This window comes from Rutidosis leptorrhynchoides, chromosome 8 (assembly GCF_046630445.1).
Source record: "Rutidosis leptorrhynchoides isolate AG116_Rl617_1_P2 chromosome 8, CSIRO_AGI_Rlap_v1, whole genome shotgun sequence".
NCBI classification, from domain to species: Eukaryota; Viridiplantae; Streptophyta; class Magnoliopsida; order Asterales; family Asteraceae; genus Rutidosis; species Rutidosis leptorrhynchoides.
This window is the reverse complement of record NC_092340.1, coordinates 300342983-300358976: the sequence shown is the minus strand read 5'-3', so window position 1 is coordinate 300358976 and position 15994 is coordinate 300342983. Positions and strand designations below refer to the sequence as shown.

General features: G+C 30.8%; 1 protein-coding gene across 1 annotated transcript; it reads left to right on the top strand.

Annotated features, from left to right (window-relative positions):
* The first annotated feature begins 1503 nt into the window (after positions 1-1503).
* On the top strand, positions 1504-3419 carry LOC139862525 (gibberellin 20 oxidase 1-D-like). Its single transcript, XM_071851145.1, has 3 exons — positions 1504-2054; positions 2409-2730; positions 3153-3419. The coding sequence occupies exons 1-3, from the start codon at positions 1504-1506 to the stop codon at positions 3417-3419; spliced, it is 1140 nt and encodes a 379-aa protein (XP_071707246.1).
* Positions 3420-15994: the final 12575 nt, after the last annotated feature.

Here is a 15994-nt window from a genome sequence, read left to right as displayed (position 1 = left end):
TTTTCTTCCGAGACAAAAATCAAATTGTACGTGATTGGGGGCGGCTACTATTTGGCACATTTGGAGATATATGAATGAGGTTATTTTCGCAAATCAATTCATGAAAGAGTATTTATTTGTTTATATGCACAATTTTATTAGTTAATATTGTAGCGGAAGTAAAAGTAATTTATAGTGAGATGATTGACTTTTAAAATCATTATAATTTATATTTTTATGTTTGTTGCCTCCTAGCTGCTCGTTTAGTTAAATTTCTGAAATTAAAAGAAAAGAGGGATCAAAGAAGACGTCAAAATCAAGGTAGAGGAGGAGGTTGTGACACCCTTTGAAATATTGTTTAACGCTTTGTTCATTGAATATTGAATTGTCGTCTATATGTGATATAGTAGTCTTCGAATAAATATTATTCCGAATTTATACATAATGATTTTGATATTTATTTGGACTCGTGTATATAAGACTTTTCAAGCCAATAAACTCCTATATTCATTCTTACACACTTTCGTCAACTAATGCTAGGGAATCATATAAATAAATATTCATTTTAATTTGCTATTTTATAGAAGAAGATCTGGAGAAACGGATTCATTTGCACTAGATTGTTTTATACTGGTTGTTTTATAATAAAAAAATACATTCATAGCCATTGAAATAAAAAATTTAAAAGTTTCAAGAACATATTTCAAGTCAAACTAGTTACTAGCATCATATAATTTTGAGGTGAATGAATAATAATCGGATACGAATACAAAATAACCCGATAAAACTATGTACATCTAAGTTAAAACACAAAGCTCTCAGAATAACCTGAACATGAATACTTTAATCTACATTTACATCCTTACCCTTGACATATACATATCTTCTAGGGATTATATTAATCAAAATTCATATAATTGTTAAAAGGTTTAAGTTGTCTTTAATTTATAGTGAGTCACACCGTTTGAGAAACATAATCTTTAATTTGCTATCTGACAATCTAAGAAGATGTTAATGTTTCGGTCTCTCCATGGTCTTTGGTCCACAACGGACTTTGTATTTAATAGCAATTTTGGATGTTGAAACGGCAAATGTTTATGCATGTATTTGATACCCTCAATTTTAATTTATGTATTATTACTATTTTAGTTTTAAAGAATACCTTTGTTCATATATAGACATACAAGTGTGTGTGTTTTGGTGTGTATAAAGTGAGGAAGTGATTAAAATATTGCAAGAGAGTAGCCTATAAATATTCCTACTTTTGTTGCATGATTTCCCCAATGAAGGTCCCTAGCTTTTGGCTTTTTCTTTGTTTTTCATTCTCAAAATTGTGTGTCATTCTTTTTCTTAACATCTCTTACCCTCCCTCTCTTCTCTTTAAAACATATACACGTGCAAACATGTATAAATATGAAGACTGATAAAGAATAAAATCATACATAACTATTTGATAAAATCTTGATTGAGTATATTATTTAACCTCACACACAAAAGAACTAATACTTATTAGTTAAACATCCAATGTCTCCTTTATTTCTTCCTTCACCATCACTTTCACCCAAAAAAGAAGCTAAATTTAAGCACAACCCTTTAATCTTTGATGCATCATTTCTTCAAAATGAATCTACCATACCTCAACAATTTATATGGCCAGACGCCGAAAAGCCTAACCATAACACACCATCACCACAACTACATGTTCCTCCTATTGACCTAAAAGGGTTCCTCTCTGGTGAACCACTTGCAATGTCTAATGCAGCCCGATTAGTCGACTCTGCTTGTCGTAAACATGGGTTCTTTCAAGTTGTGAACCATGGTATCGATTCAAAGTTGATAAATGAAGCTCATGAGATCATGGATCATTTCTTTAGAATGCCGCTTTCGAAGAAGCAAAGGGCTCAAAGAAAAGTTGATGAGTATAATGGATATGCAAGCAGCTTCACTAATAGATTCTCCTCCAAGCTTCCATGGAAAGAAACATTTTCTTTTCGATATTCCGCTGATCCACAATGCCTAAACTTAATTCAAGATTATTGCTTGAATGTGATGGGAGAAGATTATAGCCATTTTGGGTACTAAACAATTAATCTCCCTATGTTTGTTTATTACATGCAATAATTATGCTACTAAACCACCGAGGTGCTTGCCTGAGTGGTATCAAGGGATTTTGAACTTTGAGGTCTTCCTGCGGGTTACCCAGGTTTGAATCCCGCCAGGGGTTTTACCTTCCCTCATAATATTCAAGTATGTTTGTTGTTATTTGGTATTGTTTGAGTTGCTGGGTTTCCCCTCTGACTACAAACGGCCGTTCGAAAAGAAAAAAAAAAAAAAAGATGCTACTTAAACAAGAAAATCTAGTCACTAGCTTGCACTCTTAATTAGAAATCAAAAACTGATCATTGAAAGTTTCTAATATTGTTATGTAGGAAAGTTTGTCAAGAATATTGTGAAGCTATGAGCAAACTTTCTCTTGCAATCATGGAGCTTTTTGGAATGAGCCTCGGGATAGGTCAATCCTATTTTAGGGATTTCTACAAAGAAAACGATTCAATAATGAGATTAAACTACTACCCACCTTGCCAAAAACCTGATCAAACACTCGGAACTGGTCCTCATTGTGATCCAACATCTCTAACTATTCTTCATCAAGATAATGTTGGTGGGCTAGAAGTCTTTATGAACGAAAAATGGCACTCCATTGCTCCATGTTTTGATGCTTTTGTTATCAATATTGGAGACACATTCATGGTACGTTTACTTAAAACACCAAACTAAACATCGATCTTTCAAAGAGTGCACTACTACAAAATCTGAAATTAGCTACGGATTTACGACGGCCTATAATACCTTCCCTAAATACCGACATATTTCCGACGACTTTCCATCGAAATCATAAAAAATAAATTAAACACACATTTGCGACGGTTTGGCGACAGAATAACTACGGTAACTCGTTCGTCGATAATCTGTTCGTAAATATAAGTTTTGCGACATAGGTTAACTGCTTAAGAATCTCCTTTACACATGTTCGATCCACACTCCCTACTGACTACACTTTGAGGTCTTGCCTTTAAAAAAGTAAAAAACATCGATCATATCTTCCAATAAAATAATCACAATTGTCATACATTTTTGTGCAGATATTAAAATTCGATTTCCTTTTTCCGTAGGCATTATCTAATGGACTATACAAGAGTTGCTTACATCAAGCGGTTGTGAATAGCCGAACGCCAAGAAAGTCCCTTGCTTTCTTTATGTCTCCTAAAATGGATAAAGTTGTATGCCCGCCTAAAGAGCTGGTCGAGGACGTCGATAACCAGAGAATATATCCGGATTTTACATGGTTTACATATCTAGAGTTCACTCAGAAACATTATAGAGCAGACATGAATACCCTTGAAGCCTTCTCAAAATGGCTACAGAATGAAAGAAAATGATGAATCCGTATACTACATGCTAAGCATTCATTTGATAATATGAATTTGAATTGAATATCAAAAGGAAGCGTTAGCGTTTTATTTAATTTGTACAAATTATTAATAATTATCCTTCATATCTTTTAATTGTCAGTTAATAGTACGCCGTAGTATTGTACCATCATGTTGATCAATCTTCACTCGGTTATGTGCCGTCTAGCTTGGCCCAACTCTTCAATATGCTTATTATGATATATTAAAAATTGAAAATTAATAGACAATATCCTCTAACTATAATTTATAGCATCCCTTAAATATGAATAACATTATTATAATGATATGTAGTTTCCGAGAAATATCACCCTCATCCGTAAATTCTGATTTTGCTTCTCTGTATATGCATTTATCGTATATGTATTTAACTATTTATCATACAGGAATCATATGATCTTTAAGTATGCATTTATCGTACCGTAATAGTGTAGTGTGAATTAATTTATAATGATATTGGCCGCCAATAAGTTACTCAAATACTTTGATTAAAGAGTATGGAAACTTATTGATTTTATAGTTCACGCGAGAAGTTGCATGGATTTTAGAGAACATATATATAACCTGCCGATTTGAACACATCACACTAAACCGGCTTTGCCATAGTTGGTTTGAACCGACATGAAGGACATCTGGTTGATAACTGAATGCAATTAGGGTTTGTTAATCTTACCATCAAACCAGTCTTGCTAAGGCCGGTTAGTCAACTTTTTTTTTTGAAAAACTGAATTTTTTAACACTGGTTTGTCAATTCTTATGAAACTCTAATTTTCTATATAAACACACTATTATGGTTCAAGTTTATCAAGTCACCACACACCTGATTCATCAAAAAATTTCTAACACAAAATACACATCGCAACCGAAATTTTCATTTACAAAATATCTATTTATATAAAGGCGAATTAGTAGGGCAGAGTTGTGTTATGTGCATGATTTTGAGTAGGTCGATTTGAAAGAAGAGCGAGAGTTTCAAATGTTTGAAAATTTGCAGCTGCAAATTTTTATTACGAACTCCAGTGCGGTTTATCCGAATCGTGTTCGAGAATTTTACATCTATTGTGAATTTAGACGTACTGATAATACACTACGTTTCAAAGTTTGATGGTGTACGATACGTATGGACGTTGGAAAATTTCAACGATGCCTTAGAGCTAGCAAACCCACACAAGAAAGTCTACTCTAATACTGCTAATCTTTTTCACAGTAACGTGGCTGAATCAATCACCAGCGGTAACGTCGACGAAGTTATTCGCACAGTTACAAAGTCTCGTTTTGAGATGCCTTGTATTGAAGATTGACATGTTCAAGTTCGTCACCTACGTAAGAATGTCAGCAAGATATATGAAATCATAGGTAACAGCATATTGTGTCGTGAACCAACAAACATGTATGATGATGTGCTTGCACTAGAGGCCATAATGATGATTTGGACAATCAATGGCATCGAATTTAATGTCGAATACATCATGCTAGTAGGATGCAAGAGGCAAGGGATTCTAGGACGGCTCCATTACCTTACGGGCACCAGCTAACCAACACATGGCGTTATATTAACTGCACAACTAGTGGTGAATATTACGAACTGGGAAAGGCACACACATTTTAAGCATCTTAATTTAATTACGTATTAGTTTGTGTAGTATTTGTCTTTTTGAGATTGTATTTGTTTAACTTATCAGTATTTAAAATGTAATTGTTATCATTAACGAAATTGGTCGAGTGTTATTAAAAGTAAGTTATCATAGCAACTCATTTTACACATAAACATAAAACAAGATAAATGATATCCAACTACAATACAAAATCAGCTTCATCTTTTTCTTTGCTTCTTTGGCAATCTTGGCAGCAGCTTCTGAGTTAACCAAGATTTGAGAACACCAACAACCTACTCAATTTTTTCTTTATTCAGACAACCAGGTATTCCTCCCAAATTCGACTCCCCTACAATCAAAAACACAAACAAAATGTCACAATTGGATATATATAATTTAATTTTCAGGAAAACAAAAACCGAAAGATTATCCGCCATCAGGATACGCCCACTATATCGAATAAAGCCATGGAATCTGTTCAAATCTATCATCATATGAAGCCTCTTCGAGCACTTCCATTATAAATTCCTAGGTAGACCTCGTATGTTCATCCTAGTTATGTTAAATCTGGTTTCTACCGAGAAGCAGCCTGAACTGTGACGACCCGAAAATTTTCGACCAAATTTAAACTTGATCTTTATATTATTCCGATACGATAAGCAAAGTCTGTTAAGTTAAATCTCAAACATTATGAACTTTGTTCATGTATTTATTTTAAACCTTGACTATTACCGACGATTCACGAACTATTGACTTAAAATAAATATACATATATATATTTATATTTATAGATATATAGAAATGTAGGTGTATATAATAATTTGAAATAATAATAATAATTAATAAGGTTGTTAAAATGAATATATACATATATATACATATATATATATATATATACATATATATATATACATATATATATATATATATATATATATATATATATACATATATATATATACATATAACTAGTAAATAATATATAAGTAATAAATGGTAATATAAATATAGTAAATGTAACTACAAGTTAAAAATATAACATGTTAAGACAAATATTATTATTACTACTTTCATTAATATCAATATTAGTAATATTAATAAATATTAAATATTAAAATGTTAATAAATTTAATGTTATGATTATCAGAATAAATATTTAAAATATAAATAATTCTATAAGAATGATTAAAATTATTATTTAGATATTATCAACTATTATGATTAATACTATTATTAATATTAATATTATTATTTCTATAAATATAATTTCCATTATTATTAAAATCATTATTAATATTATCATAAAATAATACAATATATCATTAATATCATTTTTAAATATTGATTATTATTATTATTATTATCATAGCTGTTATTATTAATTATTATTATTATTAGTGTTATTATTATTATTAATATAATTATTTATTTATTTATACAAATTATATATAAATCAGATAAATGTATATCTGGATTCGGTTTTACGTCGCCATCGACTGTATCAAATTGGTACTTCATGCTTCCAAAATTTGTTTCAAATCATTTTCATTAGTACAAATCAAATAAGAAGCAGATTCGATTTTATCTTATTTAATTTAATTTCTGTTTTCTCTTTTTTGTCTGATTGAGAAATCGATACCCACATTCCTTACATAATTGATCAATTTCAGTGTAAAGTGATTGAGACAACTTTCTATCATCAACTAAAATTGATACATTTCACACAACCACCATTAAAACCCAAGCACCATTTCCATCGTTAACAATCACCAACACTTTGAAATCAAACAGCCATCATATACGATCTTCCACTTACACCATCACCTATAGAAAACCATTCAACCATCACCAACACCTTACCACACCCATCGGCTATGGTTAACCGAGAAACAAACCATTTAAAACACCATCTTTAATCTTCAAACAAGATCACTGCAACTGTTAAAATCACGCAGTTTGCTACTCCAATCAACTTAATTGTTTGCTACTACTGTCATTTCTATTGAAGCAAGAACATCTAAACCACCACCTTTGACTATAATTTCATATATCAACACCAACAAACGTCAAGAACATCGATCACAATCATCATTTTGTTCGACTAACCATTCATTGTGACTTGTTATTCGATTTCAAGAACCATTAAAAACTCATCACCACCGTGTTCCTATTTCTTCCTTCTATCGAACACCACATGACTTTCACCATGGAACCCGTTATTGTTTATGGTTACGCTTTCGGCTCATTTCAAAACACCACCAATCCCCACCAACGATCACCATCCACATGATCCACCGCAAGAACCATCAAAACAAACCCACATGACCTGTATTTTTGCTACTACTGCTCGTAATTTTTTTTATCCTAGCCTTATATTCTGTCGCTACTATTACAGCAACTTTAATGCTGCAACCCGTCACCATGTAACCACCTTCAAACCATCGCCTTCTATTGATCTATTGATACTATTTTACTACTGCTAAACATCTATATTACGCTATGTTTTTGAGGACAAGAACCACAACAAACTCGCCACCCTCATCAAAACCCTTTGTTGTTTTACCCCTGCTCTTCCTTTTCCCATTTCTGTTCTGCTGTATACGCAAGCAATACAAAGAAAAACACTATCAAAATTTCAACTTCATTTTCTCCTGTTGAACAATAATGAAATTTAAATGATAGAACATATTTCAGTTTGTTAACTTGATATATATGAGGTATTATGCAAAGCATTTTAAAAATGCTGGTGGGACAAAAGATAGATGTGATGGCCGAACAATTTGGAGTAGTTAAGGGACGTTTTATTTTTTCTTTCTTTTTGGATCTGATGCATGCTTTTCTTGCTGAACAAACACAAGTGGGCTGCAAAAATTTCGTTAATATTTAGAACTAAAGTTGCGTGATTATATTTTTTTTTTATGATTGGCCGACAACTACTAAGCCAATTACCCCACTGGAATTATTAAAGGAACTATTTTTATTATCCTTCTAAAATAAATAGAAGAATTAGTACGCGTACATTACAAAGTTCAATGTAGCGGGCTATGTGTTGTAAGCCTGAGTATAGTTTGGGCTCGTAATATTGTTTTTGGGTCGAAGCATATGATGGGCCGAGATCTAAGTATTTTTCAGTTGGGCCGTAATAATAATTAAGTAGTTGGGCCGAGATCCTTATTTTCAGTTGGGCCGAATAACGGGCTAAAAGAATTTGGGTATTAATTGAATTGGAAAAGAAACAGACAGAGCATTGGTTAGGCATGTGGTCAGTGAACAAGAGGTCCTGGGTTCAAGCCCGGGCGATGACGTCTATATTTTTTTAAAAGCTATTTCTTGAGGTAGCAATTTTACCCTATTTATTATTATTATATTTATTATTATTATTATTATTATTATTATTATTATTATTATTATTATTATTATTAATATTAGAATTATCATTTAACATTAATATTGGTATCATTATGACTATTAAAAATTTCTATTAAAACCATCATTATTATTAAGATTACCACTTTTATTAAAAATATTGTTTTTATAAAAACTAACATTTTTTTATCTTATCATTATTATCATTTTTTATTAAAATTATTATTATAATTAACATTACTTTTATTATTAGTATTATTATCAAAACTATCATTTTTAAATAGATAAATATTTTGTACATAAAATATACTTATTTCATATACTATAATTGTATTAATAATTCATATAACTATATATCAAAAATATTAACATTACTTATATAAACACTTTCATATAACAAACTATTGATATATTTTTAAAATATAATACTAATCATATATATAATACATAGATATATTAATATAACTAAATGTATAGATATTAATCATTGTAAATATATATACAAAACATATAATTTAAGATATAATATAAGTATACGTTTTAAATGGAATTTAGTATAATGCTATATAACTACAAATATATAAATAATATATATTAATAAATGAAATTTTGTGATTTACATTATATGTATTAATAGATATACAATTGTTATAGGTTCGTGAATCCGAGGCCAACCTTGCATTGTTCAATGTCATCATATATATTTTTACTACAAAATACAGCATAGTGAGTTTCATTTGCCTTTTTACCCTTTATATTTTTGGACTGAGAATACATGCGAAACTTTTATAACTGTTTTACGAAATAGACACAAGTAATTGAAACTACATTCTATGGTTGAATGATCGAAGCCGAATATGCCCCTCTTTGCTTGGTAACCTAAGAATTAGTAAACCGATCTACTAATTGACGCGAATCCTAAAGATAGATCTATTGGGCCTAAAAAACCCCATCCGTTGTAGCGGATGCTTTAGTACTTCGATGTTGTTTTATCATGTCCGATGGATGTCCCGGAATGATAGGGGATATTCTTATATACATCTTGTTAATGTTGGTTACCAGGTGTTCAATCCATATGAATGATTTTTGTCTCTATACATGGGACGTATATTTATGAGAAATGAAAATGAAATTCTTGTGGTCTATTAAAATGATGGAAATGAATGTTTATGATAAACTAATGAACTCACCAACCTTTTGGTTGACACTTGAAAGCATGTTTATTCCCAGGCATGAAAGAAATCTTCCGCTGTGCATTTTCTCATTTTAGAGACGTTACTTGGATTCATTCATGACATATTTCAAAAGACGTTGCATTCGGGTCATTGAGTTCATCAAGATTATTATCAAGTCGTTTATAGTTTGGATATATTATGAAATGGTATGCATGCCATCAACTTTCGATGTAATGAAAGTTTGTCTTTTAAAAACGAATGCAATGTTTGTAAAATGTATCATATAGAGGTCAAGTACCTCGCGATGTAACCAAATGTAATGTATTCGTCCAGATAGATTAGGACGGGCCACTACAGGTGGTATCAGAGCGGTGGTCTTAGCGAACCAGGTCTGCATTAGTGTATCTAACTGATAAGTAGTTAGGATGCATTAGTGAGTCTGGACTTCGACCGTGTCTGCATGTCAAAAGTTTTGCTTATCTGTCTAAAATTATTTGCTTATCATCCTTAAAGTCTAGACACGTCTTACTACCTCTATTGCATAGACAGTGTATAAATAAATTCATATCTTAGCATATCTGTTATTGTTACCTTTGCCTGACAGCTTCCGTAGATTCCTCCGTAACTTATGGGATTTTAGTATTATATATGCATATGTAAATTATGTATTGCAAGGTACTAATCTACATCTTATAATCATTTCATATTGAAAAATCCTTCATTCAATCGAACGAAATGGAACTCGTCACTAGTTCAAATTTCTCGGAATCCGACAGCTATTCTGACATGGATGCCCACCTAAACTCCGAAAGCAGTGCAACTGGAATGGATCAACCAATCAGCCATCCCCAATTCATCTGATGAGTTTGTAGCATCCTCAATCATTGGAGACAAGAAGAAGGTGATCCCTTCCGTCCACCAACCGAATTCACCTCTTGGCGAAGAACCTGAAGCACTTACCGGCGAACCAGTCCGAAACACTATTTTCACCCTCATTTCCCGAATACCTCACCACGAGTATATTCTATCTAAAATTCTAAACCTTATTCATCTGCTCGTTCCGACCGACAATCATCCCGGAATAATAGAAGAAGTCAACGAACTTCGCGCTCGAGTAATCAATTTGGAGAATATGGTGTAAAATATACCAGCTTCAGCAACATCACCGGCACCAACAGTACCATCAATAACAGCACCAGTACCATCAACAATCCATGCCTCAACATCTCATTCTGTATCTCGAGTATAATCATCGTTCTACATCATTTATCTTCATTCGACATGGCGATTATGTAATCTCTAATGTTTTAGAGATTATATATTCTTGTTCTAACGATAAATCAAATGAGTTTAATATCATATTGACTCATTAAATCCATGGTTACATCTGAAGAAAATATATATGTATATATGTTTTCACAAAGATTGTAATTGAAAATTCTTTTGTACAAACTGTTAATGGTGAAAATATTTTAACGGGTAGGTAATACCCGAGAAATATTTAGATTTCACATTAAAAAGTTACACTGTACATTCTTCGAATCTGATTCAACAGTCATTTACTATCCTACTTACATCCACAAGATATACGTATATGTTCACCACAGAATAACCATTTACATTCAATTTCATATTTGGATTTTGACTTACCAGAATCCAACAAGTGGCATAATGAAGAAAACATTGGACAAAAATAAAATTTGCTAGAAACAAACAAATTAACTATGAGAAATTTTGTTAAGAATCCACGCTAACAAAATCCTAGTTAACTGTTCCTAGCTAACTGCTAATTCCTTATTACATTTTAATTATCGCAATTTATTTTATCGCAATTTAATTCTCGCAATTTTATTTATTGTCATTTAATTTCTGTTATTTACTTTACGCACTTTATTTATCGTCATTTTATTCCTGCTATTTATTTTACGCACTTTAAATATCGGGACATTGACATATCATATCGACGCATCTGTATATATTATTTGGAATAACCATAGACACTCTATATGCAGTAATGATCGAGTTCTCTATACAGGGTTAAGGTTGATTCTACAATAATATATATACTTTGAGTTGTGATCGAGTCTGAGACATGTACACGGGTCACGATATGTATTAATTAATTCAAATATTATATATTAAACTATATATGAATTATTGAATTGCTAACTGTGGACTATCAACTGAGGACTACCAACATTGGACAATTAAAATGAATTAAAATATTGATTATAACATATGAAACTAAACAATTCTTCAAGCTTGCCACTTGATTTCATCTTAAACCTCATTTGTATCTTGACGATTACAATCTGCGTTCAAACCTTTTGTAATTCTCGAAAACACCTCAATCGAGAGGATGAACCAACCGCACTTCATCTACGTAAGAAGAGATTGATGCAAATAGTTATGCACTTGAAAACACTCGGAACTTGAGTAAACTTTTAACACGTATCTGTATTAGCTCCTTTGGCGTTGTTATTATTGAAAATCACTTTGCAATCCCTTTCCAAAGTAGCCAATTTTGTCACAGCTTCAGCAAATCAATTTCAACTTTTCATTCAAATAAGTCTTATTATAACTTTGATATATACATTTGCCCCTTCCTCATCGTACCGTAGAACCTCTTATATTCCACCACATTATCAGTAGACGTACCAGCAACCTCGTTGCGCTTTGACTAAAAACTCTCCGACAAATCACTATACTTATCTAATGAAGCCTTATCATGAACTCATTGACATCTTGTAACGATAATTGCCATACTAATTACCGAGAATCATCAATCAGTATTTTGAATCTCGCAGCGTTCTACATCGATAGTTATATGTACACATATAACATTTATCTTTTAGAATTATGAGTTTTCATTCTGAAATTTTGAAAAGCACCTAGTCTACGAATCAATACTCCCAATTTTGGAAAAGCTGAATGAAGCAGCAAAAACTGTAAATGAATTTAACTGTCAAAAGTTTGATGATAAAGAATAGTGTGTTGACAAAGCTCAGAAAAGTTGGATTTGGAAAAACGATTGAGCAAAGTATGAAGGAGGCTGTGGACAAATCACAAAGACTAAATCCTGCCTTCAAAGAATCCAAATGACTCAGTAACTGCTGAAGTCATTAACGAATACATTGCTCCTGACTCTAAACCCTGCGGACAATATCCTTCATCATCCATATATATTAGAAATTCTATGATATCATCGTATCTTTCATTATAAATATCCTCGATATTTCTGAAGATATTTTCATAACTATTCTTATCTGAAATCAGTTACCTCTTCGCGTTATCTGTATTACATCCTATAGGAAACTGTTTAGTTTCTATATTCTGTAAACCTCCGAGCTTAAATTATGAATGTTTTTGAAGTAGTGTTGGGAGCTGAAGCATGAGTTAGTATAATATAATGACACTTGATCAACGTGATTATATTACAGTAAGTCATGCTGAGTTTCTAATGGGACGTGATGATTCACAGATCATAACGTCATCATGTGCCAAGTTACATAACTCTTTCATTCTACTTAACTTCTGAACTTATCAAGAAAGTATATACTTGATAGTTCTATTCTCAGTAATTTAGGTAATTTGACAAATCAAAATAGTGACATTACAATTTCCTTCTTATAACATCAACTATGTTCACTCCGAATTTCATATCTACAAATTCTGGACCATTATTCGCTTGACTTAAAGTCGAGAAGAGAAAACAAAAGTATGAAACTCCGAAATATAAGGGAGAATATAAAGCCCGATACCAACACATAAATTACAAACAGTGTATATCAATGTTTATTGCCACATAAAGACACGGGAGAATTAAAAACATTATAACCCCAAGGGCGAAGTTGAAGAAAACAGATTCCTCCGATGGTAGTTGAAAAAGGAGAATGATTGTTGCGATAGTAAGGATAAGGACAAGAATCAAAACTGGATTAAGCATTTTCACAATCTTTTGAATTTGGAAATTGAGTATAGGAGTGGTAAAAGTAATGGAACGGAAGAAGTTAATTTATAGTGAAATAACCGATAAAGAAATCAAGGCAGATTTCTGCATTTAATTAGAGAGATCCTAATTTCCTTAATCCCGAGAAAATCAGATCTTATTCAGATTTCAAAGATTTTCTTCAAATCCCTGGAACTCCGGAATTCAAACATGAATACGTCAAAAGTCAAGACAAATCTTATTTTCATCATCTCATTATTTTGTGACAGCTTCACTCGTACGCTTCACATAATCGAATCGTTTTATCTATATTACTTAATAATGATAAAACTCTATTTATCAACTCATATTCGTCATGAAAATATTTTTTATGGTTAACCATGACGACCTAGATCAAATTGCGGGACGAAATTTCTTTAACGGGTAGGTACTGTGACGACCCGGAAATTTCTGACCAAATTTAAACTTGATCTTTATATTATTCCGATACGATAGGCAAAGTCTGTTAAGTTAAATCTCAAACATCATGAACTTGACTTAATTTAAACTTGATCTTTATATTTATTTTAAACCTTGACTATTACCGACGATTCACGAACTATTGACTTAAAATATATATATATATATATATATATATATATATATATATATATATATATATATATATATATATATATATATATATATATATATATATATAGATATATATAAATGTAGGTGTATATAATAATTTGAAATAATAATAATAATTAATAAGGTTGTTAAAATGAATATATATATATATATATATATATATATATATATATATATATATATATGATTATGACTCTTATATAAATGACGATTATATGTTTATTGTAATATATTAAAACGTATAAAATATTAAATATATATATATTTATACATATAACTAGTAAATAATATATAAGTAATAAATGGTAATATAAATATAGTAAATGTAACTACAAGTTAAAAATATAGCATGTTAAGACAAATATTATTATTACTACTTTCATTAATATCAATATTAGTAATATTAATAAATATTGAATATTAAAATGTTAATAAATTTAATGTTATGATTATCAGAATAAATATTTAAAATATAAATAATTCTATAAGAATGATTAAAATTATTATTTAGATATTATCAACTATTATGATTAATACTATTATTAATATTAATATTATTATTTCTATAAATATAATTTCCATTATTATTAAAATCATTATTAATATTATCATAAAAATAATACAATATATCATTAATATCATTTTTAAATATTGATTATTATTATTATTATTATTATCATAGTTGTTATTATTAATTATTATTATTATTAGTGTTATTATTATTATTATTAATATACTTATTTATTTATTTATACAAATTATATATAAATCAGATAAATGTATATCTGGATTCGGTTTTACATCGCCATCGACTGTATCAAATTGGTACTTCATGCTTCCAAAATTTGTTTCAAATCATTTTCATTAGTACAAATCAAATAAGAAGCAGATTCGATTTTATCTTATTTTATTTAATTTCTGTTTTCTCTTTTTTGTCTGATTGATAAATCGATACCCACATTCCTTACATAATTGATCAATTTCAGTGTAAAGTGATTGAGACGACTTTCTATCATCAACTAAAATTGATACATTTCACACAACCACCATTAAAACCCAAGCACCATTTCCATCGTTAACAATCACCAACACTTTGAAATCAAACAGCCATCATATACGATCTTCCACTTACACCATCACCTATAGAAAACCATTCAACCATCACCAACACCTTACCACACCCATCGGCTATGGTTAACCGAGAAACAAACCATTTAAAACACCATCTTTAATCTTCAAACAAGATCACCACAACTGTTAAAATCACGCAGTTTGCTACTCTAATCAACTTAATTGTTTGCTACTACTGTCATTTCTATTGAAGCAAGAACATCTAAACCACCACCTTTGACTATAATTTCATATATCAACACCAACAAACGTCAAGAACATCGATCACAATCATCATCTTGTTCGACTAACCATTCATTGTGACTTGTTATTCTATTTCAAGAACCATTAAAAACTCATCACCACCGTGTTCCTATTTCTTCCTTCTGTTGAACACCACATGACATTCACCATGGAACCCGTTATTGTTTATGGTTACGCTTTCGGCTCATTTCAAAACACCACCAATCCCCACCAACGATCACCATCCACATGATCCACCGCAAGAACCATCAAAACAAACCCACATGACCTGTATTGTTACTGCTATTGCTCGTAATTTTTTTTATCCTAGCCTTATATTCTGTCGCTACTGTTACATCAACTTTAATGCTGCAACTCGTCACCATGTAACCACCTTCAAACCATCACCTTCTATTGATCTATTGATACTATTTTACTACTGCTACACATCTCTGTTACGCTGTGTTTTTGAAG

Bases quoted from the DNA above. Each gene is read 5' to 3' on its own strand.
- LOC139862525 (XM_071851145.1), top strand. From the start codon at position 1,504: ATGTCTCCTTTATTTCTTCCTTCACCATCACTTTCACCCAAAAAAGAA. The intron at 2,055-2,408 runs GTACTAAACAAT...ATTGTTATGTAG, and splicing joins GAAGATTATAGCCATTTTGG to GAAAGTTTGTCAAGAATATT. The intron at 2,731-3,152 runs GTACGTTTACTT...CTTTTTCCGTAG, and splicing joins ATATTGGAGACACATTCATG to GCATTATCTAATGGACTATA.